Source organism: Tympanuchus pallidicinctus, unplaced genomic scaffold (assembly GCF_026119805.1).
Source record: "Tympanuchus pallidicinctus isolate F22 unplaced genomic scaffold, pur_lepc_1.0 scaffold15, whole genome shotgun sequence".
In the NCBI taxonomy this organism is placed as follows: domain Eukaryota; kingdom Metazoa; phylum Chordata; class Aves; order Galliformes; family Phasianidae; genus Tympanuchus; species Tympanuchus pallidicinctus.
The window spans coordinates 14,456,227-14,482,207 of NW_026294669.1; the positions used below are offsets into that span (position 1 = coordinate 14,456,227).

Below are 25,981 nucleotides of genomic sequence, written 5' to 3' on the forward strand. Positions count from 1 at the left end.
CCCAAACAAGGACCTTGAGGCATGTGAGGGATCCCATAACACTAGAAAGGCCACACGGGGACACCGAGAGTGCAGACCCACACACTGCTGCCCACAGAGCTGGATGAGACCATGTGGTTATTTCTGTCTGTCTCTCCCCCAATAAATGAAATGTCTTTTTTTTTTTTTTTTTTTTTTTTTTTAATTAGAACGTGCAAACTGAAGTTATAAATATGGGGGAACAGAATGTGAGACAGGCCCAGGCTGTGGCATTTCTAATTGGAGAGAGGAAACATCCCAGCAGCTGGACATCCTAATAAAAACTCCTTCACTAACACAATAGCTAAAATTAGTGGGAACTAACCCCCGGAACTGGGCTCAGTTCCTGGAGCAGTGCTCTCATGCTTGGGTGAAAAGTTCCCAAAGCAAGGAGAAGAGCCCATCCTTCAGGCAACCAAGTGTACCATGTGGGGGCACCCCCCAGCCAGACGCTCCAGAAGGTGATGCTCAAACCCAAGTGGGATCCACCCTGACAGCAACTGGGAGGAACTGAGCATACACTTACTTGGCTGGACCACTGCCATCAGTTTTAGTCCACCTGCAAGGAGAACAAGTGTTAGAGATGGTGCCTCCTGCACACTACAGAAGCAAGGGGAACAGACAAAAGCAAAGACCCCATTCCAAGCAGCACAGTGGCCTGGGAGAGGGAAAAAGGCAGGGGAAACCCCAAGGGTTAGGGCACTTACTTTCGTTCCTGGGGGTCCAAATCACAGAAGGTAACAGTATTGAGAGGATAGTGTCGTCGGAAGAACAATCTGAAACACAAGGCACAGAGCATCACAGCCAGTCATCCCCCACCTCTTCCCATCACAGCTCCCCTGGCTGTCCCCTAGGACATTCCACAAGGCAGGGCCAAGGTCCGTGACCAAGTTCACATCCCTGAGGGACATCCTTCATGCTCTCAGTGTAACACCCATGTCCCACGCACGCCCAGATTTTGGGGACCCAAGGATGTGGTAGCAGGGGCTCTTACTTCCTCTGGTTGTCCGTTAAGGTAATGCCTTGTGCAGAGACTTTGAAGTGAACAATTGTAGCAGTTGGCGTGGGGTCGGCCACCAGTGTCTCTGCCACAGCCTTGGAGATGGCCTGGGGGCCTGTGAGCGATTCCATCTCCACTGAATTGATGAAGAGGACATTGCAGGCTGGAAGGGGAAAAGCACAAGTGGGGTCAGCCAGCCACTGCTCTGGGCCACAGTATCCCTGTAGCAGCTTTTCTCTACTCACCCGCACCCTGTTTGAGAAGGTCTGTGGCTGAGTTGGTGGTCGACACAGCATCTTTCTTTTCCTCCATGGGATCTAGAAGAGATGAGACATGGCTGCTCCCCCTGCCTGGAAACCTACCAGGTACTAGAGGCAGATGCACTATCCCCTTTCTATGTGCTGAGCATTGGATACCAGTACTGATGGGGCACTTGGGGATACAGGGGAAAGCCCAGCCTGGCTCTGAACCCTCTGAGCACAAGGAATGAGCTATGGCTCATAGTGCAGAGCATGTTCCTGGACAGCTGGTCCAGATGGAGAAACACAACCCATATGTGGCTCCTAGCTGGAGGAGGAGCTCCTACCACGAAGAACAGAGAGGCAGTGCCACCCCATACTGCTGGCCCTGGTTCTTACCTCGGTCAGGAATGACCAGCTTGCAGGGCAGGGCCAGAGGCATGATGGAGTGCTGGTAGACAAGAGCCGACAAGCAGCCTGGGGAGAGAGGGAGAAGGTTAGCACAGGGCTGGGAACAAGCCTGCCCAGCACAGGAGCTTGTCAGGGTATTAGTGCTCTAGGTGGACAGAACCACACGTGGCATTTTCCTTCCCTGAAGCCACCGTGCCCATGGGGGCTCATCTCTACCTTGCCCAGCAGCATCACTTGTCCTCCAGAAAGCTCAGGGGCAGCTCTTTCAGATACCTGATTGCTCTGCTCAAACATTCCAGCGAAGGAAAGGCATCCCAACTACACCCGGGGTACTCACCAAAATTAGGCTCATTGGGGCATCCTTTTAGTTTCACACCCCGTGGGCTAGTCTCAATGAGGAAGTGCCTCACCAGCTCATTGGTGATGTCTCCTGAGAAAAGAGACCAAATGTTGTCACACCAGAGCTGCCCTCATCCTTCTCCTCCCTTCACCATCCCACTGCAATCCCATTGGCTCACCCACAGTCACCCTCCTGGAACCAGATCCTCTGCACACCCCAAGCTCACCATGCCAAAGCCCAGGGGAAGATGTCCCCCAGCCCTCTATGTCTGGTACGTCCCCATGACCTGGGGGATGGCAGAGGCTGGCAGGGAGGGATGCTGCCACATCAGCACATATCCACGGGCAGTTTGGCTCAGTAGCCCTGGCTGCCCGCTCAACAGAAACAATAGAAAGCATCTCAGTGTGGGAAGGAGGAGGACACATAATACCTTTCTTGTTCTGCTGCATGACGGTGGGAGGTGGGGAAGCCACTTTCATGGCAAGGCCATAGGCTCCCCGGAAGGAGTGGCTGTCCCGGATGATGAAAGCCCCTGGCTCCCTGTCCTTCAGCAGCGCGATGGCTGGGGGAGAGAAGGGGAGAGCTCAGACCTGGCGTGCTGACAGGCAGCGTGCCCTCCAACACCAGCAAGCAAACTCCAGCTCACTCCAAGTCCTTTGTCACATGTCACCTACACACCTTGCTCCCGGGAGATGTCTGGCTTGTACCAGTACTTAGAAGTGTCCTGCACAAACTTCACGTTGGCACGAGTCTCAGGGCTGACGTCTGCAGGAAGGGAAGAAGAGAAGAAAAAGTCAAAGGAGACTATCTAAAACTGTGTGAGATCTGGGCGACTCCCACCTTTTGGGGAATACAGCTACCTTCACCTCCACACAGCCCCAAAATGCCGCCTTAACCCCAACCTCATTTTCACTGGCAGCTCATGTCTCCCCTGGGCTCTTCTCAGAACGAATGGTAATGCATTGGCATAGGCTGCCCAAAGAGGGGGTGCAGTTAACATAACTGGAAGCGTTCAAGAATCACCGAGATGCGGCCCTGAGAACATGGATAGTGAGCATGGTGGGGATGAGATGATGGTTGGACTAAATGATTTGAGTGGTCTTTTCCAACCTTAATTATTCTATGACTGTATTTAAAGCTCAGTGTGGGGCCTGGGAAGAGCCCTTTGTGATCTGCAGGAGATGCTCAAGTGCTTCCCATCACACTCACTGCTATGCCAGCACCAAGAGGTCCCTGCTCCCTACGGTGGCTCCTGGCCACTGCAGTCACGGGGCCACTGCAGGTGCCAGTGTGCCCACAAAGGGCCACCTGCTTGGCAGCCAAATCGAAGCAGCAGCTGGAGCCACTGCTGCCCCAGCACTTTATTTCCCTAGTCCTATCAGCCCAATCTCGGCGTCATGGTGGCGGCTTGTAATGGGAGCAGGGGATGGTGATACGGGTGTGGCACCCCTTCAGAAACAAGGAGGGGGCCCGGAGCGTAGCACTGGGAGCTCCCTGGGGCGCAAACACCAGAAATGGGGCTGGGAGGTCAGCACGTCCCCATGACAGAGAGAAGCTGGGCGGATGCGAGCTGCCTGCAGACGCTTTGATCTTCCCCATATACAAATCCCCACGCTGTTTACACCAGCATGACAGCGTGCTCCCAACATCAAATTGGTATTTTTCCTGTTTGGATTCACCATTTTTGAAAAGCGAAAAAAACAAAAAACAAAGCAGGAAACAGTCCAAGCCTCAGCTGTGCTGCAAGTTCGCAGCTGGGCAGGAGTACATCAGGACATAAATCCGCGGGACAGTGATGAGAAGGGGACATGGGACAGCAGGCAGCTGAAGAGGGATGGAGGTGACAGCATCCCTTACCTGGCATGGAAAACTTGGAGAAATCCGGCAGGGTGTGGGAGAAAGCCACAGCGCTGCCACTGCTGGGGCTGGACATGCCACTGGAGAGGGGCGAGGAGGCCTTGCCGTTGACCGTGGCGTAGTTGGGCAGGCTGTTGGAGCGCTCACCGGCTGACATCCGCCTCTTCTCAGGCAGTGCAGGCTGCGGAGTGGGGCTGCCCTGGCGGTAGGCGGCGGAGTCTGGGGAGGAGGAGTGTGGAGTGCTGGTGCCAGGATAGTACGCCGGTGAGACGGGGAAAGATGGCGTGGAGGGAGGCTGGTAGCCGGACGCACTGCTCTGCCGGGACAGCGTTGGGCGCCTCTCCTCTGGGCTGGAGTAGCCGTACATGGGGCTGCCGGGAGGCACGGCTGCCATCTGATGCCGGGCAAGGCTGGGGCTCCCTGGTGGCGCATGGGGGGACATGGCGTGCCGGCCCAACCCAGGGCTGCCGGGTGTGCTGGCAACAGCAGGGTTGGCAGCTCTTCGCCCAAAGCCAGGACTGGGTGGTGTGTTGGTAGCCACTGTCCGGTGTAGGGTGCGGGGGCTCCCTGGCAACGCATGGACACCCACCACGCTGACCTGTGGCTGCTGCCGAACCTGGGGGTCCGGCTGGAAGCTGGCTCGGCCATCAGGGTAGTCAGGGCTGGCATAGGGAGAGCCCAGCGTTCCCGCTTGGAAGGATGGAGACGGGGTTTGGTAGCTGCTGTGAGCAGATGGCGTTTGCGAGACGATGGGTGACCGGTAAGCTGGCTCAGCTACAGCATGGGGAGGTGTAACTGTGCCATGGGGGCTGCCCTCCAATGGGTAGCTGCGGAGTGAGCCACTGAGGAGAGATTGGGAGAAGAGGATTCAGTTCCGCTGCACCCCCACTGCTGGTTGGGCCCCTCCTCCAAGCAGGCACAGAAAAACTGAGGCATGGCACCAGCAAGCTGCTCAATAGCAGCGGTGGGATGAGTCCTGCCAGCTACAGGAAGCAACTGGAGACAGCTTCACAGTTCTCACACGCATCAATTCTCCACCAAAATATGGGAGAAAGAGCATTTCCCCAGTTCCTCTCCCAGCAAAACCCCTTGTTCTTTCATCTCCAGTGGGCAGAGTGGAGGGGACAGGAATGGATGGCACAAACTCACTACAAGGGAGCAAAGCTCCCAGGGTTAGGGGGTTAGCACAGACCCTACACCTCCTGCGGACTTACACTCCCATACTCACCCGTCCATGCTGTGGATAGGGCTGCTAGTAGAGATGGGGCTGGGCACGGTGAAGGAGTTGCCAAAGGCACCATTCCTGGCAGGCACCTCCAGGCCCACAGGCTGGGCAGCTGGAAGGTTTCCTGCCCTGCCAGTTGTGGCCGTTCTGGCCACTGACTCAACATAGCTCCTAGGCTCTGCAGAGAAACAAAAGAGGAAAGAGATGAGCTGGCATGGAAATGGGGCCATGCCCTTTCCTGTATCCCCATTTGAGCCAGAGGAGATGCCCAAACTGAGCTCCTTCCCCCCCCATGGACTGTGCAAAAACATGGGGCTCATCTGTGCCTTAGCATTCCTCCACGGCACACTGAAGACCCTGGACACAGAGATGGGAGAGTTGTGCCCAGTCCCATCCCCAAGGGGACGTAGTACACAGCACCACATGGTGCGACCCATCATCGCTCAGTGCCATGCCACAGCCCCTCCACCGGGCTCTGAATCGGTGCCCCTCCCAGGCTAGGATGCCACAGGGCACACGTCGTGCTCCATGATCATCCTCAGCCCCTAAAAATAGAATCAACAGTACAGCACGGCACAGCCCACACTGACTCATAGCGGGAGCAGGGTGCTGCCCTGCACAGCCCACCTCCCCCAGCACCTCCAGCATCTGGGAACAGAGAGCAGCCTCATCTATTTCCACTGAAGCATCCAACATTTTCCCCCATTCCTGCTTGAAACTGGAGCCCATGAGCACTCCCAATAAAAGCAGTTTTCCTTTGGAGAAACTGAGCTGTCCTGTGCCAGGAGCTCTGGGCTGGGCATCCTTGAAGGTCCCCAGCTCCAGGCCAGCTCCAGGCCAGTTCCAGGCTGGCCATCCCCAAGGTGACTCTGCAGCACTAATTAGCATTACAAACATTATTACTATTAGTCATAACAGCCAGGTTCTGTCTAATCCCACAGCCAAGAGAGCCAGTGAGGCCAATGCACAGCTCAGGACTGCAAGGAAAAAGATGGTCATAGGTTCCCCGATCCTCTCCATGTCCCCGTGCCAGTGTCCCATCTGCCTGCAGGAGGAATCAATGCTGCAGGGCTCATCTCCCTGCCCAGCCCAGGAAAGAGCCAAAACCAGACAGAAGACGTCAGCTTGGGCTGAGCACCCGGCAGGACACGCGGTCAGAGTGACAGTGACAAGGCAGTGCCCAAGGAGATGGCCATGGCAGCTGCAAGAAACACAGCGCTGCTTGGGTAATTAAATTAATTTTTGCAGCTACTCACATCTCCCACCCGTCTCCCCACCCCAGCCTAAAATTAGCCAGACAGTACACATGAGTCAGCCTGCAAGAGGTTAAGAGCAAACGGCTGTGAAAATACCGATCCCTCCTGTAAACATGGAAGCTGCAGGGACACAGAAACAGGGCTCGGGGACAAGGGCAATGGAGAGGAGAGCCCACGTGTGTGCATGTATACGTGCCATGGTGACATGTGACACCGCGGACACATGTTGGAGTTGCTTGGTTCAGTATTGAAAAAGGGAGGGGAGGGAGGGGGGAGCAGAAAAAGAGAAGTTTGGGGCAGGATTTTTTTTTTTCCTAAGTTGAAAACTCAACTCTTGCTTCCTGGTGTTTTCTCAGAAGAGGCTGCAGAGATGGGAAAATAGCAGGGGAACACAGAAGTCATGTGTCATCCGGGGGGTGAGCAGTGATTTGGGAACCCTAATCAGGGCTGTGAAACACCCAACCTTGTGCCCAAAGCCTGTCCTAAAGCCTTCCCGGAGGGCACAGGCAGCCCTATGATCCAGCACTGCCCGTTAAGGAGATGAGGAGGGGCTGAGCACATCCCCCTGGTCCCAGTGGGATGGAAACCTCATGGAGCAGAATGCTGAGGGTGTCCTGGGCACAGGGGAGCTGCTGGTGGGGGCTACATCCTCCCCAGACAATGTCCAACCTCTCCCATCCAAGCCACAATGCCGCAGGGTGAACCACACTATTCTTTTAGCACCCAAAATTACATCTCCTCTCCCAGCCAGCCCAGAGCAGTGTCACCATCCAAGCCCTCCCCATCTTGCTGGTTGTCCCTGTGTCCTCAAACTGTCATCTCCATATTTCCCATAACCTCCCCAAAGCCAAAACACCACAAATCACAGAATTGTAGGGGTTGGAAGGGACCTCCAGAGATCATCGAGTCCAACCCCCCAGTCCAACCAGATTCAGCCCACACGCCACCACATTATCTAAGAGGTTGCAGGACAGAAGTAAGGCAAGAAGTTGCCAGCGGCCACTTGCAGAGCCACAAGGACACCAGTGCTTTGAGCTAGCCACCAACACACGAAGTGTGTTGAGAACCAAGGAACGGAAAAGCAGAGCTTCAGGGAGTGGGAAGGAGAGGGCTGGGAGACACAGCACAGGAGGAAAAAGCTGGGATTTATCCCAGCTCTTCTTCCTCTGTTGCATCCAAAAAACTATCACTGAAAAATCAGCCCTGAGACTGGAATATTTGTGTTGTTTTCCTGAAGCAAACACTTTCTCCAGCGTTACACAACACGCAGGTTGGGGTATTTGCATTTTGAGGAACTCCCAGGGAGAAATGCTGACAGAGCCGCAGGAAGTGCAGCAAACATGCCGAGGAGACGTCCCCTCCCTGGGAAGGATCTGGAACAAATTGTTCCCTATCCTGGCCCTGAGGGCTCAAAGTTTCATTAAAGAAGAAAGTAAAACCACCCAACAACTGCAGGCGGCACTTGGGTAATGCAAGGCGCTCTGTCCTGAGGCCATGTGCCACCCCAGAGCCTCACCATCATTGGGGGGCACTCAGGCATTGAGCATGGGCCAGACCATGGCATCCTTGGTGCTCTGAGTGATGAGCACCTACAGGAAAGAGAGCCAGGGCAGAAAAAGCCTTTCTTACCTTCTTCAGAGTCAGCTCCCGCCTCCCCTTCTAGCTCTGAGAGATGGAGGGGAGTGATGGGAGCAGGGCAGAGGTGGAAAAAGGGAGGAGTGAGACAGAGAGAGAGAGAAATCTGAGTTAAGCAGCACTGCTTTGCAATAGGAGCACACAGAAGGCAGAAGAGAGCCCCACAGCTTCCCGACCCCATATATCTCCAGCATCCAGCCTGCCCATTTCAGAAAAGATGTCCAGAAGCCTGCACCCCATATCCCTATGGGAAGGTCCCCACAATGGCCTGGCCCAAGCACAGAGGAAGTGCCTTCTGCATCTGATGGAGCCTCTACCCAAGAGGTGTCCTCACAGATGCCCCTCAAGGAAAGCCACCCACAGTCCCCATGCTGCACTCACCTCCCACTGGGTGCAGCAGGATGTCAGCTGGGTTATGGGGTTTCAGCCCCAGTGCTGAGAGAGGGGTCTTGGCCAGGCCGGGTGGAGAACGCACTGTTGGCACCAGGGTGGGGGGGGGAAACAACAGCATTAAGGGCAGGATAAGAGGGGAAGCTTCAGAAAGTCCAGAGCTAGTGCTGCCCAGGAGGTAAGCCCCATCCCACCCACTGGCTGCACTCAGGACTGCCAGAAAGAGTGGATGCCCAAGTTTGAAGCAGCATCATCACTTGAAGACACACAAAGGACAGAGTGTGCATAAGCAGTCTGTCCCATTTGGGGAACGGCAGGACAGGGAGGCAATTCCCAACAGGGCAGGCCCAGCCCCCATCTCTCAACCTTGTCCCACCGTAGGCATGAAACCTCCATCGTCATCCCATTCCCCTCCTCAGTCCTCCCATCCAATCCACCCCTCTGCCCACCCCTACACTTGGATGAACTGAGGCAGGGCTGTCCCAGTACATTCCATTGATCCAGGACTGCTAATACATTTACTACCCACAGAACAGCTCAACGGGCAGGTGATTATGCCCGAGCTCATTCCCCAAAGGTATCTAATGCACATGGAAGCTCTGCAATCCCCAAGCTCATCCATACATACCAGTGGGAGCTGCCTATGTATGCACGGCGATGGCTATGCCTGCACCGGCAGCACAGGATGGTTGGGATTAATGGGGCATGGTTGTGCCTCTATCCCTTCCTACCCCACAGATCTGCCTCATCTCCTCAGTGCTGCATTCCACCAACCCTACCAACATCCCAGTTTCCTCACTCTCCCCAGCATTCACCTTGAAGATTCTTCCACCATCAGCATTTGAACATCCCAATTTGCAGCAGGGATGCCAGGAGGTGGTGGGTGGTAGGAAAGGCAATCCCCACCCGAGGCCACATCTCAGAGCAGCCTCAGTCTGGAGCAGCCAAGTCACTGGGAAACCTAGCTTTGGCAGGTGGCTGATTTCCCAAAAACTGATTTCCTCCAGTCTGGTCCCTTCTCAATGCTGGCAGAAAAAATATGGGGTTCTCCCAGGGGCAGGGACAGCGGTGTCCCCATGGAAAGGAACAGTTCCTGCATCACCCCTGGTGAAACTCTAGTGCAGCCTGAGAGCTTGAGCTTCAAACTTCCTCCTTGACTTTCAAACTGGACAACAAATGCTGCCTCTGGGCCACCTCCCTTGCCAGGCTGTTCTGTCACCTCTGCGAGTGACTCATCCCCCAAAATGAGTCACTGTCCCTCTGCCAAGGGCCTGCTGGGCCCAAGGAACAACGGGGCCATTTCTGAGTTGCCAAATGCCCCGGGACATTCCCACACTCCAATCACTACATCCCATGAAACAGGAACATCAGTAGATAGACAGTAGCAGTGTGGGGGAAGCAGCCTGATCTGCAAAGGGCATCAGCATTGCCGAGTGGGACCAGGACACAGACTGACTGCCAGCCCTAAAGCATCCTTCTGTGTGATCAGCCTACAGAAGGTTATTTTGGGAGGGCAGAGAGGGCATCTTTTTAATGGGTTTCCCAGTTGACCAGCTGCTCCATTGCACAGGGGGTCATCACCAGAGCCAGTCACACAAACCCGGTCCCCACAAACCCACCACAACTGCACAACCGAGGTTAGTTAGAAAGGAACCAGAGAAGTAGAGACAGAACACATGCAACACTCTTTGCAGCCCTATGCCATTCCTGCCCTAAAAACAGTGAGTGGGAAGTGGGACAGTGTGCAAGAGTCTACCCTGAGCCTCTGACCTACATTCCTTGCTGTCCCCTTATTGCTCTATAGCTTTTGTGCCATGCTGGTAGAAAAGATGGGGAGGTGCAGGAATGGGATGGTGCCATCTCTCTGACCCTGCCCCTCTCCTCATCCCAGAAACACCCCAGTGAGTGGAGGATGGGGAAAAGCCAACAGGACAGTGCCAAGAGTGGGATGCAGATGGTGGGATGTGAAGGAGAGAGGAGGAGGAGGAGGAAGGAAAAGAGGAGTGAGCGATTATCGTGGCAGTGGGTGTCTGGAGCCCGGAGCTGTCTGACCCTTGGCAAATTTCTGGTTTGATGAAAGCCACCCACCGAGCCCTTCCACCTCCCGGAGCCGCAGCACTTACGGGAGTCGGAGTAAGGGGTTTGTGGCGAGACAGGGAAGGCTGGGGTGGGGGGAGAAATCTCACCACCGCCGGAGGTCGGGCTGCTGGGGGAGGCACTCTCCATCTCCTCGAAGGCTTCCTTGTAGCTGTGGAGGTGAGGCTGGGGGGGAGAGCAGGAGAAAGGGTTGGTCCCATCTGTACAATGGGCACAAACCTCCAGAGGGAAAGTTTTTACCTCCTCACCAAAAATGCATCGTTAAACCCCCAACCCTCCAGAATGCTGCCTCCCAGCCTTCCCTCTCCCCATCAGCACCCCCAGCACCAGTACCCAGCGCACCTCCTTGGGCCTTCCTCCGGGGTTGGCCGCAATGGTGCTGACCACCTCGGGTGAGAGGACAGTGGGGCTGCGGGGAGAACTGGGTTCCGGTGAGCTCTTCTCATAGTGGCTGTCACTGGGGGTTCGCCTTCGGGCAGAGACGGTGCTCTCCTCTGGGGACTTCTCCCGGGACTGCACCCCTACAGGCAAGCACAAGGCACGGGAGACGGGTGAGGAGGTGCCAGCTGGGATAGGGTTGCTGGGAGATGCTCCACGGCTGATCCAAGATGGTCTGGAGAAGGGGCTCTGCCCGGCAGAGACAGCAGATTCAGCACTCACCTGCTCCCACCCCACGGCAGCAGGGCTAGTTTTGAGCCAGATCAGATCTGCTCAGCAGCAGCAGCAGCAGCAAAGGGACAAGAGAAAAAGCAAGCCAGGGCTGTGGCTAGTTCACTGCATTATCCCAACCAAGCACTGTGAGTCCTGAGCTGAGTCCACAGCATTCCCTAGCATCAGCTGTGTGAGGTGTGAGCATCACAGAACATTCTGCAAGCAGGCCAAAGCTCAGTGTAGCACGTAGGGTCCTGGCTGCCTGAGGTTAGTTAGCTCACACCAGTGATCTCAGTGGGCTGGGAGAAAGACCAGGAATGGGGACAAAAGAGCTTCAAGAGTGGGTTGAGGGATCTGGCCCAAACACAATCTTCACTCCACCCAGCCCAGCGCTGAAGCTTCTCCAACAAAGAAGTGCCCAGGGTGGCTGTGGTGCTGGGTTTGGTGCAGAGGGCTCAGTGGGGGCCACGCAGAGCACAACTCATAGCCCCTCTGGGGACCATCCTGGGGGCCTGCATAGCAGCAAGGAGATCCCCAATTTCAGACGTGCTGCTGAGATGACACAAGGGACTGGCAAAGGTGACAGCACTGTCCCCTCTACTCTTCCCACGCACCCTGCTGAGAAAAGCATTGCAGCAGGGTAAAGAGAGAAAAAGGGACAGGAAAAAAAGAAACGGAAAAAGTGGAAAAAAAAAAAAAAAACCAACAAGAGGCCAGCAGAACACTCCAGGAAATGCACTTCTCCAACACCAACTCCTTTCCCACGGGCTGGTGGAGTGCAGGCGGCCATCAGCTGCTCCTCCTGCTCGTCAGGGCTCTGCGCCTTGCGCCTGCTGACCTCTCCTCCCGTCCACCCCTGCACTCGCATAGTGCACTGCCGCAGCCCCCGGCTCCTCCGGCAGCGAGGGAGGGAGGGAGGGAGGTGGCCGGGTGCATTTCGAACTAATCAGCGCAGTTAATGGCAGCAACAATAAAATCAACGCTCTGGGGAGCAGCGGCCCGGCTGAGAGGCGGGGGACGCGAGCCAACGGGGCTGGCTCGAGCCGCGGAGGCGGCCTGGAAAATTCCACTCGGAGCAGCTTTGAAACACAACTCCTCAATCCCTTCTGCAGGTGCTCGGGGGCCAGCAGCCCAGAGCCCTTAGGGGAGTCGCGGGGATGCTGTGCTGCAGGGGGAGCATCGCACCAGGTCACCCCAAATCTTCTGTCCAGCTCCTTGGGCTCCTCCAGTTGCACTCGCCTGTCTTGGCTTGCTTTGGGCACCTTGTGCTCCAAGGCTGTCCCCCAGCACTGCTGCACTGGGGCGTCCCAACCCTGAGCTACTGCATGGGGATGGAGAGGGGAATGTGGGGCCAGTCCCAAGGCCAGGCTGCTTTTCGGCGCTCAAATGCCCAGCAGCTCGTAGGCTTTTTGCTGCTTCACTCCCCAGAAATGGAAAACAGACGGGGACGGCAGGGAGGGGAGGGAGGAGGGGAAAAAAAGGGACTCATTGTTCAGGAGTCAGGAGTGGGAAACTTCACAAGCAGCTCGGAGCGAAGCCTGGAGGAAACCCAGGCTCTGCGCACGGCCTCCCGACCCCTGGGTGATTTATGTGCTGGAAACTATGCTTGAAAAATAAACCCTCCTTTCCCGCAAAGCTGTGCCCCCTCGGCAGATGTGCAGGCCCGCTTGGCCACACAGCAGTTCCCCAAGGACGCCTTGTCCCTCTGCAGGAGCAGCATGCCTCATCACAGCACATCCAGAGTGGCCAAAAATGGAGAATACAGCATCCTGCCCCCACTCTGTGCCCATACTGCTGTCCCTTCCCCAGTGTGATGTCACTCCCAGGACCAGACAGAGGTAAAAACTTGTTCCCTCTCAACATGGAAAACAGCAGCGAACTCTGCCCTGTAGTGCTCACCGCAAGACCCAAATTTTTCCATCCCTCCAGTCACAGACACATCTACTTCTCTCCTCCATCCTAGAGTGCTTCATCAGTCATCAATGTTTCATCCCAAAAAGAACCACAGCACCGATGCAGTGTCCCTGCTGTGAGCAGCACACTCAAACATTCAACCTTGCCTTCAATTTTCCAGTCCTTCCCAAAAGGATTCACATCAACACCACAGACCAGAATCCAGCCCAGCTGGGGACAAACCCAGGACCAATTTAGCCATGTCCCGCTGTGCCAAGGGCTTGGTAGGCTCAGACCTCTTCCATCCTCCTGTGGGGTTTCCCCTCCCTCCATCCCATGTTCATGCAACACACAGAGCACTCGGCATGCAGGCAAGGAGGGGGAAGAGAGAGGGAAGAAAGGAAAAGAGGAAAGAGAGGGAACAAAAGAGGAGACAGGAAAGAGAAGGAAAGAGGAGTAGGAAAAAGAAAGGAGGAAAAGGAAGAAGGAAGGAAGGAGGAAGAAAGGAGAAAGAAGTCTTGAGAAGGAGGAAGGAAGGAGGTGGAATGAACAAACCGGAGGAGGACCGTTGCTGGTTCAGAGGAGGACGGGGGGCTTTGGTGCTCTTGTTGAGGTCCCTGAGCTTGGCGTTGTACTCTGCCAGCATACCAGGACAGGGTGCAAGGAGTGTGGGAGGTCACAGGGACACACACGGAACCCATGGGGAAAGGAAGGGGCAGACAGGACAAATGTCACGAGATACAACAGGGAGACAGAGAGAGAGAAAACAAGAGATGATTAGTCAGGCTCCAAGAGATGAGCCTGAGGTCACCAGGGATGCAAGGGAGCTTAAGCCCTACTTGGAGCTGCCCCTCATATCACCCAAACTGTCAGGAACATTGCTTCACTTCACCCCTCCCCTATAGCTCCAGGCACTGCTTATACACCAACTGGGAACACTGTGGCTCCCAGCCACACATGTCCTTGTGCAATGCCATCAAAGCCCTGACACCATCCCCTAGAGGATGGCACCAAACAGGACCGATCCATCATGAGATGAAAGGATGGAGGAAGGGGACTTGAAGCACAGCAGAACTGGGGTGCTGAGGTGGAGGTGATGCGAGATGCTCCTCATCACTGTGCCAGGACACGCAGGCAATTTATAGCAGCAGAGAATGTAAACAAACCCGTCCGTGCCTGACTTCCAACAGCGTCCCCTCCCAGGCCCAGCGCTGGCTTGGGGACACTTCGTCCCTGGCCAGGGGTCAGCCTGCCTGCTCTGTCCCCACTGGCACAGACAGCCAGACTGGGGACAGGTGGACACAGGCTGGGGCCATCCCCATTCGTCTCTCCTCCATGGGTCACTGAGGTGGGACTGAATACCAGGCCAGTACCCAGGACCCTGCCCTGACCCCCTGCTCTGACACAGGATTTCCAATAGATGCCATCAAACATCCATTTCCCACACACCCCAAACACTATCCCTCCTCCTCTGAGGGCTCTCCTCTTTTTCACTCTACTTCTTCTCCTACTGATAGCTGCTCAGTGGTTTCAGGGGTGGGATCTTCTTAAAACGTTCAGCCTAGATACACAGTGAAGTTTGGGCATCTCCATACCCTTGGGTTTGTTTAAAGCCCTGACTCCCTGAATAGCTCTGTGGATCTTGAACTCTCAAGATGAGGTTTGGATGGATGCAAACTTCACCCAATGCCCCTGTTCTGCCCCACATTGCTGCCCCCCGCCCTGGGGCAATGGTGACTCAGCCCCAGGGCTGGATGGGTTGCCACTGTTGGATTTTTCCAGCCAAGCCCTCTTCCCCCTCCCTTCAATACCGGGCGAGTTTCTGGACTGAGCGCAGAGCTGGAACGGACGGAGCTGCCAAGCCCCAGCATCACGAGCTGGCCCCAAGCCTGGACACATCCCCAAACTTTCCCAAATGTCGCTCCGCAATGAAACAACTGCTCACTTGAGCAGCAGGAGTGAAGGCACCAGCGCTGCAGCAGCTCTTGGGTTGGGTGGGACCCTCAGTGTCCTCAAAACCCCCAGAGCTAGAGACAAGGGCAGACAGGCAGGCAGAGCACAGTCTCCCAGATGCTGCTGCCCCTTCCTGCTCCACATGGCAACCCTGACATGGTGAGCTGTGCCAGGGGGAGCTGAACAAGCAGCAGAGGCTGCCCCCCCCCGCCCCGGGATCACTGCTGGCTCAGTCCCAGGCTTTGATCCAGCACAGATGAGGAGTCACCATCCCCCATCCTCACTGCCACCATGCAGGGTGCCAACACCAACCTCATCCCCACACCACCCTTGTGGGTTGCAGCTGCTTGGGACGCACGTCCCTTCCCTGTCCCCCCAAGGAATCAAAGCGTCCTACCTGCCACCCTGTGGGCCACCAGCCCTTCCAGATTCAAAGGCTCTTCTCCCGACCTCGACAGGTCTTCATAGCTCTCCAGTCCCTTGTGGGGCAGCTGGCTTTGTGCTGTTGCAGTGGGGGATGGCGGGGAGGAGACGAGAAGCTGCTGAGACCCTGCAGGGCTGTACGAGGCGCTGAGCGGAAGGATGCTCGATGGTGCACTGCCAAAGCTCCGAGGCTCCTGCACCGGCTGGTAGCTATACGGAGTATAGGTTTCCCGGTACTCATGCACGGTGTAGTTTGGTTCTACAGTACTTCGAGCCGCAGGAACCAGTGGACCAGGTGAGTAGGCTTTGGCCAAGGGATCAGTGCCCACAGAGGTGCCAAAGGACCTGGGCTGGACCACCTGTGGGGCTGGCTGAGCATAGTGACCACTGAGTGGCTGTGCAGATAATGAGGAGAGCATGGCAGCCGGCTTGTCCTGGCGAGCAGCTGCGGAAGGGACACTCTGTGACTTATGGACGGAGGGTGCAAGGTCCAGCATGAGGACATCAAGTGCTTCAATGGACTGCTCGATCTCTCGGCGCGATGGAGCCCGGGGAAACTCGGGCATGCTGTGGCTGTGTGGGGGCATGGGCTGCAGCGGGCTGGGCTGGGGGCTGCAGCTGGAAAGGCTGGGGCTGTGGCTTTCCAACCCACCATCATGAAGCTGGGACGGAGGTCGGCTGCCGCCCTGCTGCTGCCAGGAATTCAGGCCCCGCTGTACAGCCTCCCGGCTGCTGGTGCTGCGAGCTGGAGCCTGTGGTAATGCCGGGTTCGCTTCATACTTGGCTGTCCCTACAGCTGGAAAAGACTGTGAGCGGTGGGCACTGGGTAGGTCATAACCGTACAGGTAGGGCTGGGGGACCGGAGGCTGGAGCCAGGCCGGTGAAGCTGAAGCTGGCTGCCGCTGTGGGTACCCAGCCAGGTGCTCCTGCCCGGACGCTGAGGGCCGTAAGTGAGCCAGCGGGTCACGGAGGTGGTGGCCCATCAGGGTATTCTGGTTGCTGTAGGGGTAGGCACCGTTGGAGAGAGGCTCAGCCTCATAAAGCCCTTCCTTCAGCATCTTCTCAGCCCCATTGTAGCTAGCCGGGCCATTGGGCAGGGAAGAGAGGCTGCCCACACGTGGCGCCTCATGGAAGCCAGCCTCGCTGGCAGTGGTGGTACCATCTAAGGACGAGAGGGTGCCCAGGCTGCCCACGCTGTGCCCATCCTGGTTGGGCAGTTCATCATCCAAGATGTCCGTTTCCCGCTCGGCCAGCAGTGGTGTGCCAGCACCATTGACGTGCACCTGGGCTGGCACTACATGTCGGCCCGGCCCGGCGGGCATGCGGGCAGGTTCGGGGCCCGGTGCGTGGTTGTGCATGGGCGCTGCGCTCTCCAAGCCAAAGCCGACCAGGAGACGGTCCAGCTCCCGCTTCTCCTCGGGGCTCAGCACCGCGTGGCCACCGGGTGCCCCGGGAGCCCCCGGCTCATCCGTCCGGTCGGTCTTGGTGGAGGCGGTGGAGTTGCCCGAGTCGCTGCTCACCGACAGTGTGTGCTCAACGTGGTTGGGGGCTGCCGAGAGGGGGAGGCGGGCGGTGTTGACAGCGCCGATGCTGCCGTGCAGGGAGTCTTTCTTCTTCACTTTAGCGTAGAGGCTCCCGTCCAGGGGCCCTTGTGTGTGCCCAACCTCTGCAAGGGGAGAAACGAACACGAGACCCCAGATCAATGGCTGGCTCTCTGCACGTAGCTAATGGGTCCCATTAGCCGGTGGTTTCGATCTCTTCCGTGCCGCCGGAGTGCTTAACTACCAGCATGGCCGTCTCCTCCGCACCTGGCGCGGTCCCGCGGGCGCCGCCATGCACAGACACCGGTGCCAGGCACCCTCCCCGCGCCCCCGTGGCTCCGTGCCGTCCTTCCCTGCCCCGCAAGCACCGCATGCTCCGCCGACATCCAGCAAACAGCCCCCCTGCTCCGTGCAAAGTCCGTGGCTGTTCTCCTCCCGGCCCCAGCGGTGGGGAGGGCTGGGGCTGCTGATACCATTGGACGTCGCTTAACGGCTGCACCCAAAGGGACACATCGGGGCACTGGAGGGCAAACGGGGACCGTGGGGGCAATGCATGCACACAGACCGCAGGAGGTCGGGCAAAGAGGAGATGCACTCAGTCTGGCATCAAAGACAGACAGACCGAAGACCCATCTGTCCCCTCCTACCTGCTCTTTCCTCCCACTCTCATCACAGACCATGCATGGATCCAGCCCAGCCACCCATCCTTGACATTTTCTTCCCTGGCTACAGCAAGGCTCCCACCCTTTCAGTTCCTTCCCTTCCTCTTTCAGGGCAGGTGGATCTGCTCCAGGCCTTCTCCAGTGGCCAGAAGCTCCCACACAAGCAGTATTTCTCCCCAACCCCAAGCATACAGCAACTCCTCCCTGGGGAAGCACGAGACACTGCACAACTCAAAACTGTATTACAGCAATGTCACCACTGGTTTCATACCCTGCCCCAAGCCCCCCCCAGATCCCACCACCACCACTTCCCAATGAGTCATCCAACCCTTAGGGTGGAAGTGAGACCCTGGCCACTGCAGTGGCACTGAGGACAGCCCCCTTCACCATGCCTATCCCCCTCAGCAGCACGCACAGCACCGGCTGGGCTACAGACTCTTGTTTTTCCAGCTCCCCGACAAGGTTTCCTGGAAGGGGCTGTGAGCAGCATTAAACACTTTCTTTTGGAGGAAAAAATGACTCTTCGCTGGCCGGGGGCCAAGCGGCTGACTCAGGAGCGGAAGACAGCCCTAATGCGATAGTGTGAAATCAGAGCACTCCTATCTGTGAGCAAAACACTTCCGAAAGCCAGTCCTGAGCTAGGGCACAGGGCCGTGTCAGCCAATCCCTGCCTGCCCACAGGGATGCACTCACCCCACACCACGGCCCCTCCTCACCATGCACAATGCCCAGCACACAACCTACCCAGCCAGCCTGTTTCAACCACAAGAATAGCCCTCTCAGCATCAGTTTTCCACTTGCAGGTCCCTGTTGGCAACCCAGGAAGGCAGCTGAGCCCCAAATATCCCCCTGGCCTCAAAGGTGGGGTGATGCAGCAGGGAAAGCAGGGTCCCCTCTGGGCACACAGTGTTGAGGGATGAGAATTGTCGTGCTCCTCCACGCAGCAAGGAACCGGCAGCATTTGACTCACAGCAGGGAAAGGGGGAAAGAGGGAGGGAATCCCTTCCAGTGGAGGAAGAAAGGAAAAAGTACCGTGTCCAGGGGCAGCGTCAACACTGGAGAGACTGAGACATCGCCTAGAGCTGGGACATCGCCCAGCCCCTGTCTGATGGCAGTGACGGGTGCTGGCCGGTCCCAAGAAATAGGGCAAGAGCCGAAGGAGGCTGGGATAAATAGGGCAAGGGAATAGAGAGGAAAAGGGAATAAATAAATATAAATGGAAGCACGTGGCTCCAAGGGAAAAAAAAAATAGATGGGAAAGGCTTTAATTAGTCTGTAGGCTGGGAACCGCCCCGCTGCTGGACGAAACATCTCGAAAGCAGGGTCTGCAAGGGGCACAGCTCACCATAAGTGCCTGTCCCACCTGCCTTGCACCCTTCAGCCTGATGAAGACACAGCAGCTTGATGACCTCCATCCCAAGAGTGGCACTGGCGTGGCAAGGAGGAAGGTCATGCCCCCTGCCCCACACCAGCCTGCACACCCTGTCCTCAACCCCATGCCACCCCTGGGCTCTGATGACAAGAGGTGAAGCTGCTGCTCCCTGCCACCTCTCCATAGCACTCCAGGACCATACTGTGATGACAAATTAAACAAACTCCCCCAGAAACCAGCAAGAGAGGAGGGTACAGGCTGCCTCAGCCAACACTGCCATACCCAAAGAAGCAGGAATCCAAGTCTCTGTTTGCAGGTGGCCACAACTCCCGGCAAGGTCAGGCTTCGTCCTGAAGGTCAGCACAACTCCAGCCCAGAGGGTTGTGCGTCTGCCCAAGCTCAGCTCCCAGTATAGCTCAGGGCTGGCTGGCATAGAGCCTGGGGGTCCTTCTCCCTCACTCAGACTGGGAGAAAACCCAGCCCACAGCAAGTAACATCAGGAGAGGGGCTCAGCTCAGTGGGTGGTAAAGAACACATACCGCAGATCCCAGAACCCTGTCACAGGTTTGTGCCCCACGCAGCACCATGCTCCCACACAAATCCTGCACTCGTGTTGAGGACAAAGCTGGGATACTAACAAATCTCCCCCAAACCAGTCCCCAGCAGCATCTCATTTGCTGCCACTGCCCCAGCAGGCAGGACCACATGGGATAAAGAAACCAGGAAAGAGCTCACCTCTCCCCAGTTCTGGTCTATTTCATGTGCCCAGATACGATGGCAAGAAGCAACCCCAGCCCCTGAGCCAGGGGTCACCATGGCTATGAATTCCATTCCCCCCCACCCTAAACCCTCCCCTCTCCCAGTCCATCCAGCTCAAAGAAAAGCAAGCACAGGACTTACCAAAGGGCACAGAGAAGAAAAGATCCTGAACGAAGAGAAGGAGCGGGCAGCAAAATCCCTTTCCTTCGCTCCTTCCAGGGGACCTGGCACGGTGGCAGCTCAAGAAGTGCCTGAAGCCAGTTCTGTGCGTCCGTCCAGGACAGGAGCTGATGGCCGGAGCTGGCTTTGGGCTGGTGTTTGTCCTTTTGGCTTTGCTTTCCCTCTCACGGAGCTATTCCCCACCGTAACGCTGTGTCCCCGGGGCCAATTTAGGGGCACCCCAAACACAGTGGGGGGACCGTAGGGCTCAGACCTGGCGCAGCAGCAGCAGGGAGAGAGGGCGGGATGGAGGAGGGAAGGACAGAAGAGGCTGGAGGCGAGGAGGTGCCGGTTCCCTCCCCTCTGCCCAGACCACACAGAGGAGAGGCAGTGGGGAGGCGTTTGGGGGCTGCTGGAGCCCCAGCCCTGTTTAACCCAGCGAGGGGCGAGCCGCCATGGAGGGAGGGCAGGGAGGACAGCCGGACAGACAGCTCCTGGTTATGAATATTAACTACTTCCTCCAGAGGCAGCCAGCGCAGCGCCGCATTAACCATTTCTTCGGCATTGCAGACATATGGACAGATTCCCCAAAAAGAGCCGGACAGACAGCCTGCTCCCTTCACACCACCGCATTGCCCACTGCAGGAGGCCCCCAGCCCAGGGACTCTCCAGCTCGAGAGCCCCCCCAGCCCTGCCTAACTCTGGCGTCACGTCACACCTGTCCCCAGAAAGCCGTGACACATTCCGTGTGGGAGGAGAGGGATGGCCTTTTGGGCATCACGTCATGCTTTAAGGAGGCAGACCCAAAGCTCTGGCTGGAGATGCGAGTTTCTCCTTCTTAAACAAGTGCCCAGCTCAAAAGGCACAGAAACCCTTCCAATGGCCCCATCAGCCAAACGTGACCTCCCCTCCACTCTCCCCAAAACGCACATCTCTCATATCTCCACGAATGACAATGGGAGCAGCATTTGCACCCAAGCCCTCAACTCAGAGCCTGGTTTCCCCAAAAACCAGTGTGCACCATGCATCCTTGGACACCTTTTTTCCTTGCTTTTCACCTTTTGATTTTTCACCCTTGGTTCCACAGCTCTGGGCACACCAAGAACCCCCCAGACACACTCCATCAGTTTAAGGACTGTTTAAAGAGGAAAGAGAAGAGACTGAGTTCCTATTGCCTGCCGAGCACCCCTCCTGCATCCTGCTGTGACCCCCACACTCCAGCTCGACCGTCCAGCCAACCCACAGATGCTTTGCCATTACGACATGGGGAATAACCAGAAGAAAAGTGGAGAAACTGCCCCTGGATTCAGCCCCGGCCCTCCATGCCCTCTAACACCCACTCGCTGAGCCCTTACCTCGCTGCGGTCGGAGTGCAGAGCAGCGGAGATGGGCGGGATGGGGAGGGGGAAGCAGATTCCTTCAGCTTTAGTCAGCTGGCGAAAGCGAGAGCAGAGCCAGCGGCTCCCTCCCTGCTGAGCCCAGCCAGGGGACAGAGCCAGGCGCAGGGGGGAGAGCCTCAATGCTCCACCGATGGCTTTAACAGCCCCAGCCTGCCCCATCTGGCTCCCCGCCTTCACACAGCTCGGCTCGCCTGTTGCTCCATATGCCCTAGCTGTCCAAGCGGGCCCAAGGCAGGAGCCCAGCAAGATACCACCCCACCATATAGACAAACCTGTGGCACTGACCCCATGGTGGGGACAAATCCATGGCACTGACCCAATCCAGGGACTCTGTGATCATGGAAAGGTACAGGACTGATGCCCAAACTGTTCCCTGAATGGGATGGGGAGGCAGGAGGGCACCAGCATCACCCCAGGATGTTTTTCAGCCAGGGCTGATGCAAGTTGCTGGCACCCCCTATAAACATGCCTGCTCACACCCTCACTGTGCCATCCCAGACACAGGCATGGTGGGAGCGAAGCATAGGCACATGAGCACAGCAAAGCCAGGGGCCAGCAGCATTACTCAGGTGAGGATTTAGCAAGCCCCATATAGATGCTGGGCTTGGCCCAGCCTCAGCAGACCCCATTCCAGCAGTGGAGACAGAGCTTGTACAGGGGAAGGCAGGGATGGATACCAGGTTCACTGGGGTAAGCGGGTCCAAGGGACAGTGGCAATGGAACCCACTGGGTCAGGAACACACATGGCCATTTGGCACAACTTCATGCTGCCCCAGCGTGGCAGAAACCTCTGTCCCCCTGCTCTGACCTACCACAGCCACACATCCAGGTCCTGGAGATAACCCCCTATCTCTGTGCCAACCCCAGCACTCCTCTCCACTGGCAATGATCTCAGCCAAACCAAACCAGTCAATAATCACTCCCCATCAACATTGCCAGTGTGCAGTACCCCAAAAATCTCTCTGCAGCAACTCTCCAATAAGCTGCAAAACCCACAGTGCTCTGGCTGTTCCCTGGACCCAGTCTGGCCCCACCAGGAAGGGCAGAACATCCTTCACCCACCTTGAACAGGGGAGACCTGAACTCCAATAACAGCCATCCCCTCCCTCAGCTTTCTCAGTTGCTGTAAGTATGGAGGGAACTCATTACAGAGTCAGAACGACCCCAAAGCCTCTTTGAGGAGGAGACAGGAGGGCAGGCGGAGCTGCAAGCCACTACGTAGGAACCAATGACATGCAGTGGGATGGAAATGGGGGGGTCCCAGTGCACCCCGCTCTCACTGATAACCACAGAGCAGCCTAGGCCAGGCGAGGACATAGATAAAGCCAGCAGAGCGGGTTGTGAAACAGCCCAGCTGGGCCAGAGAGCGAAATGAGGATATTTGCTCAGTCAACCAAGGACCTCACTGCACCTCAGTTTCCCCCCCACATCCATGAGGATAAGCAGACAGGTGGCAAGCACCAGAACAGGCACCACCCCTGGCGGACCCCCTGCTATCCACCATGGGGTCACCCCCCAGCCCAGCAGCCTCTTTGCTCCCAGCACGGACCCCAAACAGAGCGAGAGCGAGAAGGGGAACCCACCGGTTTGTAGCCAATCCCGACCTCCAGGCTGCCACCTCCTCCAGGAGCCTTCACCAGACGTCAGGGAGCAGCAGTGGCAAAGCAGCAGTGCGGCGGTTGATCCCACCCCGGTGCTGGTCCCGTGTCATCTCCCCCTCCCCCCCCATGCCAACCTCCACCCCCCCGCCCCGCCACCACCGCTTGCTTGCGCCTGGTGTGCCAAAAATGTTGGTGTGCAATTCCCTGACCAAATAAGGCAAGAACAACCATAAACAAGGACCCCCTCGCACTGCCGCCTCAGACACCGGCAGCCCCAACCCTACAGCCTCCATGCCAGCCTGCTGCAGCCAGACCTAGCGAGGGAGGGAATAGGGCTGTGGAGGCGGAAACCTGGCCTCGCTCCCCACAAAAAGCAGCACCATCGCTCCCCAAGGTATGGTGACATCCCGTAGCCTTGCTGGCCACCTGCGGCTCTGACCTTTCTCCAGATGTTTCCCCGGCAGTGTTGGCTCAGCCCAGGCCCCCTCGGCACTGTCCTCACGCTGGATGTTGAAGTTCTCGTAGGAGTCCCAGCGGATGAGCGGGTCAGATGTGTTGTAGTCCACTGAGACGCTGGGGCCATTCTCTAGGTGTTCCATGCCTGGGAGGACAAAGGACAGTCCACTGGAGTGAAAACAGAGCTGGCACATGAGGGATGGGGCCAAGAGATGGCACAGGGGATGGAAAAAGGGGAAATAAGGTAGGAGGGTTGTGGGCGAGTTGCCTTGGGACAGAGAGGTGGATGGTCAGCCTCTTTTCCAAGGTAACTAGCAATAGGTCCAGAGGGAATGGCCTCTAATGGTGCCAGAGAAGGTTCAGGTTAGATATTGGGAAGAATTTCTTATCAGAAAGAGCAGTTGGGCATTGGAATAGGCTACCCAGGGAGGTGGTGGAGCACCATCCCTGGAGTTGTTCAACAAAAGGGTAGACATAGTACCAAGTGACACAATTAGCAGGCAACATTAGTGGTAGGTGGGCAGTTTGACTGTCTGATCTTACAGATCTTTTCCAACCTTAAAGATTCTATGGTCCTATGGGAAGGATTGCCCTAGGGCTGTACTTCTGGGGATGTAGATCCTCCTTGCGGGCTGAGCTAGCCTTACCTTGGATCTTCTCAGGGCCATAGGAGAACACAAACTCCACCTTTCCATATTCAGGGAAGCGTTCATCTGGCAGGAAGAGAGCAGAGCAAAGGGATAACACCATCTGTCCTTCCAACAGCACATAGACAAGCATAACAGACCTGAACAAAGCACAGGGCACCTGCCCTGCAGAATGGTTTATGTTGGAGGGGACCTTAAAGATCATCCACTTCCAACCCCCCTGCTATAGGCTGGCTGCCAGCCACTAGATCAGGTTGCCCAGGGCTCCATCCAACCTAGCCTCCAAGATGGGGCATTCAAAACTTGTCCAGGCAATCTGTTCCAGTACCTCACCACCCAGCCAGCTGACGGCCTCAACCAGCTCAAGCATCATCCTTAGGCAACGATATCCAGATTTGGGATGATGCTGTCATCTGTCCCCGCTTAGCACCACACCCATCATACAGAGCAGGATGGCCCTGGTTCATCTCCACCACGGTCAGGAATGGGAAGAGGGCTGCCCACCACCAAACCCTTTCCCTAGATCAGCAGGAAAGCCCAGTCTCATGCAGCCTGGCAGATGGGGGATGGTCATTCTGGTCTGTGGGGGCTGCATACCCTAATTGTTCCCAGGCAGTGAGAGCAGAACCGGAGCTGCAGGAGTGGAAAACTGAGAGAAAAGAGGGAGAGGCTGCATCAGACAGCGCAGTTACCTCTGAATGCTTCATCCAGGTCCTCCTTGCCAAAGACGATGTCCAAGTCGTGCACAGCGCAAGTGTGGAACTGCACGCGGAAAATCACATCACGGGTCGGGCTGCGGAACTTCTTGTGGTAGCACTTGAGCTGCGGGACAGCAGGGATTAAATGAGCCTCCAGGCTGCCAGCATGACCTTAGGGCACGAGGACCACTGATCCCCAGCTCCCCTTGTGGGATGGGGTGAGCTCCTTACCAAGATATCGCCTTTGAGCAGCAGCCCCGGCTCGATGGTGATGCAGATGCCCGTCTGGCTGTCCCCTTGCACATTGCTGTGGAGAAGGACAGTGTGAGGACATGAGCCCCCACATCACCCAGCCTCCACCAGCCCCCTTCCACCCAACCCCCCCAGTCAGGGGCTCAAAGCACAGGGCTCCCCTTGCCTCAGTTTTCCTGCCTGCAACCCCACCATGCAGCAGGGAGCTTCCTGTGAGCACTGGCGTCAGCGCTCAGCAGTAGGGGACAAGCACAGGGGATGCGGGAAGAAGGGAGTTGGATTTCACAGGCAAGATAAACCTGGAGTTTATTACTGGTGTCCCATAAACAGTCTATTAAAAGCTGAAAGGCGCGTCTGGGGTGGCAGTAAATCTCAGCTAACGGGGATAGATGGATGGCGGGGATAGAAGTTCCTGGTTCAGGGGGGTGGGATGGGAATACCCCAAAGGCAATGGGCTCTGTTCCCCTTAAAGGGGCCCATCTGAAGGCTGGGTGTGGGGCCAGGAGCTGGGGGATCCATATGGGATGCGGCCCCAGCAGAGCATCCAGGCAGCTGGAGAAATTAGCTTCTTTGACTGTTCCCAGGGGCCCTGGGGCTGGGAACGGGGACACAGCCCAGCTCCATGTGGTAGCATCAGCAAAATGGTATTGGGATAAGTAGTGCAGAGGTTAAAAAGTGGAAAACTATTCTGGGGGAGGAAGAGAGGGAGACTATTCTGCAGGCTCAGAAGAAGATGCTCTTCACAGCCACCTTGCAATATGCTCTGTACCCAAGCGCCCCCCAGCAGGGTGCTAGCAGGGCATCAGCCCTACAGGATTCCTATAGGGAGGGAGAACCATTACTAGAGAAGTGCCTCACATCATGCTGCAGCACAGAGATGGGTTTTACCCAGAAGGGAGCAGCCCTGGCAGGAGGAGCATGTCTCTGGCCAGCGGCAGGAGAACCGCCTCTGCCCCCAGGGAATGGTGAGGTGTCCCCAGCCCCAGGCTCTACACAGCTCCAGGCTCCCTCTGCTGATGCTCAGAGTCACTACAGCCCTCCAGCAG

At 56.8% G+C, this 25,981-nt stretch overlaps 1 protein-coding gene across 21 annotated transcripts in view; it reads right to left on the reverse strand.

Moving 5' to 3' along the window:
- The window catches only part of TNS1 (tensin 1), a 49,368-nt gene that overhangs the window by 4,514 nt on the left and 18,873 nt on the right, over positions 1-25,981 (reverse strand). For 8 of the 21 annotated variants that reach the window (XM_052674770.1, XM_052674767.1, XM_052674784.1 and 5 more), the window contains 20 exons: positions 24,915-24,990; positions 24,678-24,807; positions 23,986-24,051; positions 23,322-23,483; positions 15,363-17,054; positions 13,568-13,648; positions 10,811-10,989; positions 10,495-10,633; positions 8,363-8,455; positions 7,976-8,011; positions 5,094-5,268; positions 3,866-4,707; positions 2,687-2,773; positions 2,439-2,570; positions 2,006-2,098; positions 1,657-1,734; positions 1,264-1,335; positions 1,013-1,181; positions 726-794; positions 545-577 (listed from right to left, as the gene is read on the reverse strand). In XM_052674770.1, the coding sequence (XP_052530730.1) occupies positions 545-577; positions 726-794; positions 1,013-1,181; positions 1,264-1,335; positions 1,657-1,734; positions 2,006-2,098; positions 2,439-2,570; positions 2,687-2,773; positions 3,866-4,707; positions 5,094-5,268; positions 7,976-8,011; positions 8,363-8,455; positions 10,495-10,633; positions 10,811-10,989; positions 13,568-13,648; positions 15,363-17,054; positions 23,322-23,483; positions 23,986-24,051; positions 24,678-24,807; positions 24,915-24,990 (4,404 nt within the window). The remainder of the gene's footprint in view (positions 1-544; positions 578-725; positions 795-1,012; positions 1,182-1,263; positions 1,336-1,656; positions 1,735-2,005; positions 2,099-2,438; positions 2,571-2,686; positions 2,774-3,865; positions 4,708-5,093; positions 5,269-7,975; positions 8,012-8,362; positions 8,456-10,494; positions 10,634-10,810; positions 10,990-13,567; positions 13,649-15,362; positions 17,055-23,321; positions 23,484-23,985; positions 24,052-24,677; positions 24,808-24,914; positions 24,991-25,981) is intronic. The other 13 variants (XM_052674777.1, XM_052674786.1, XM_052674780.1 and 10 more) reach the window with 11 other exon arrangements.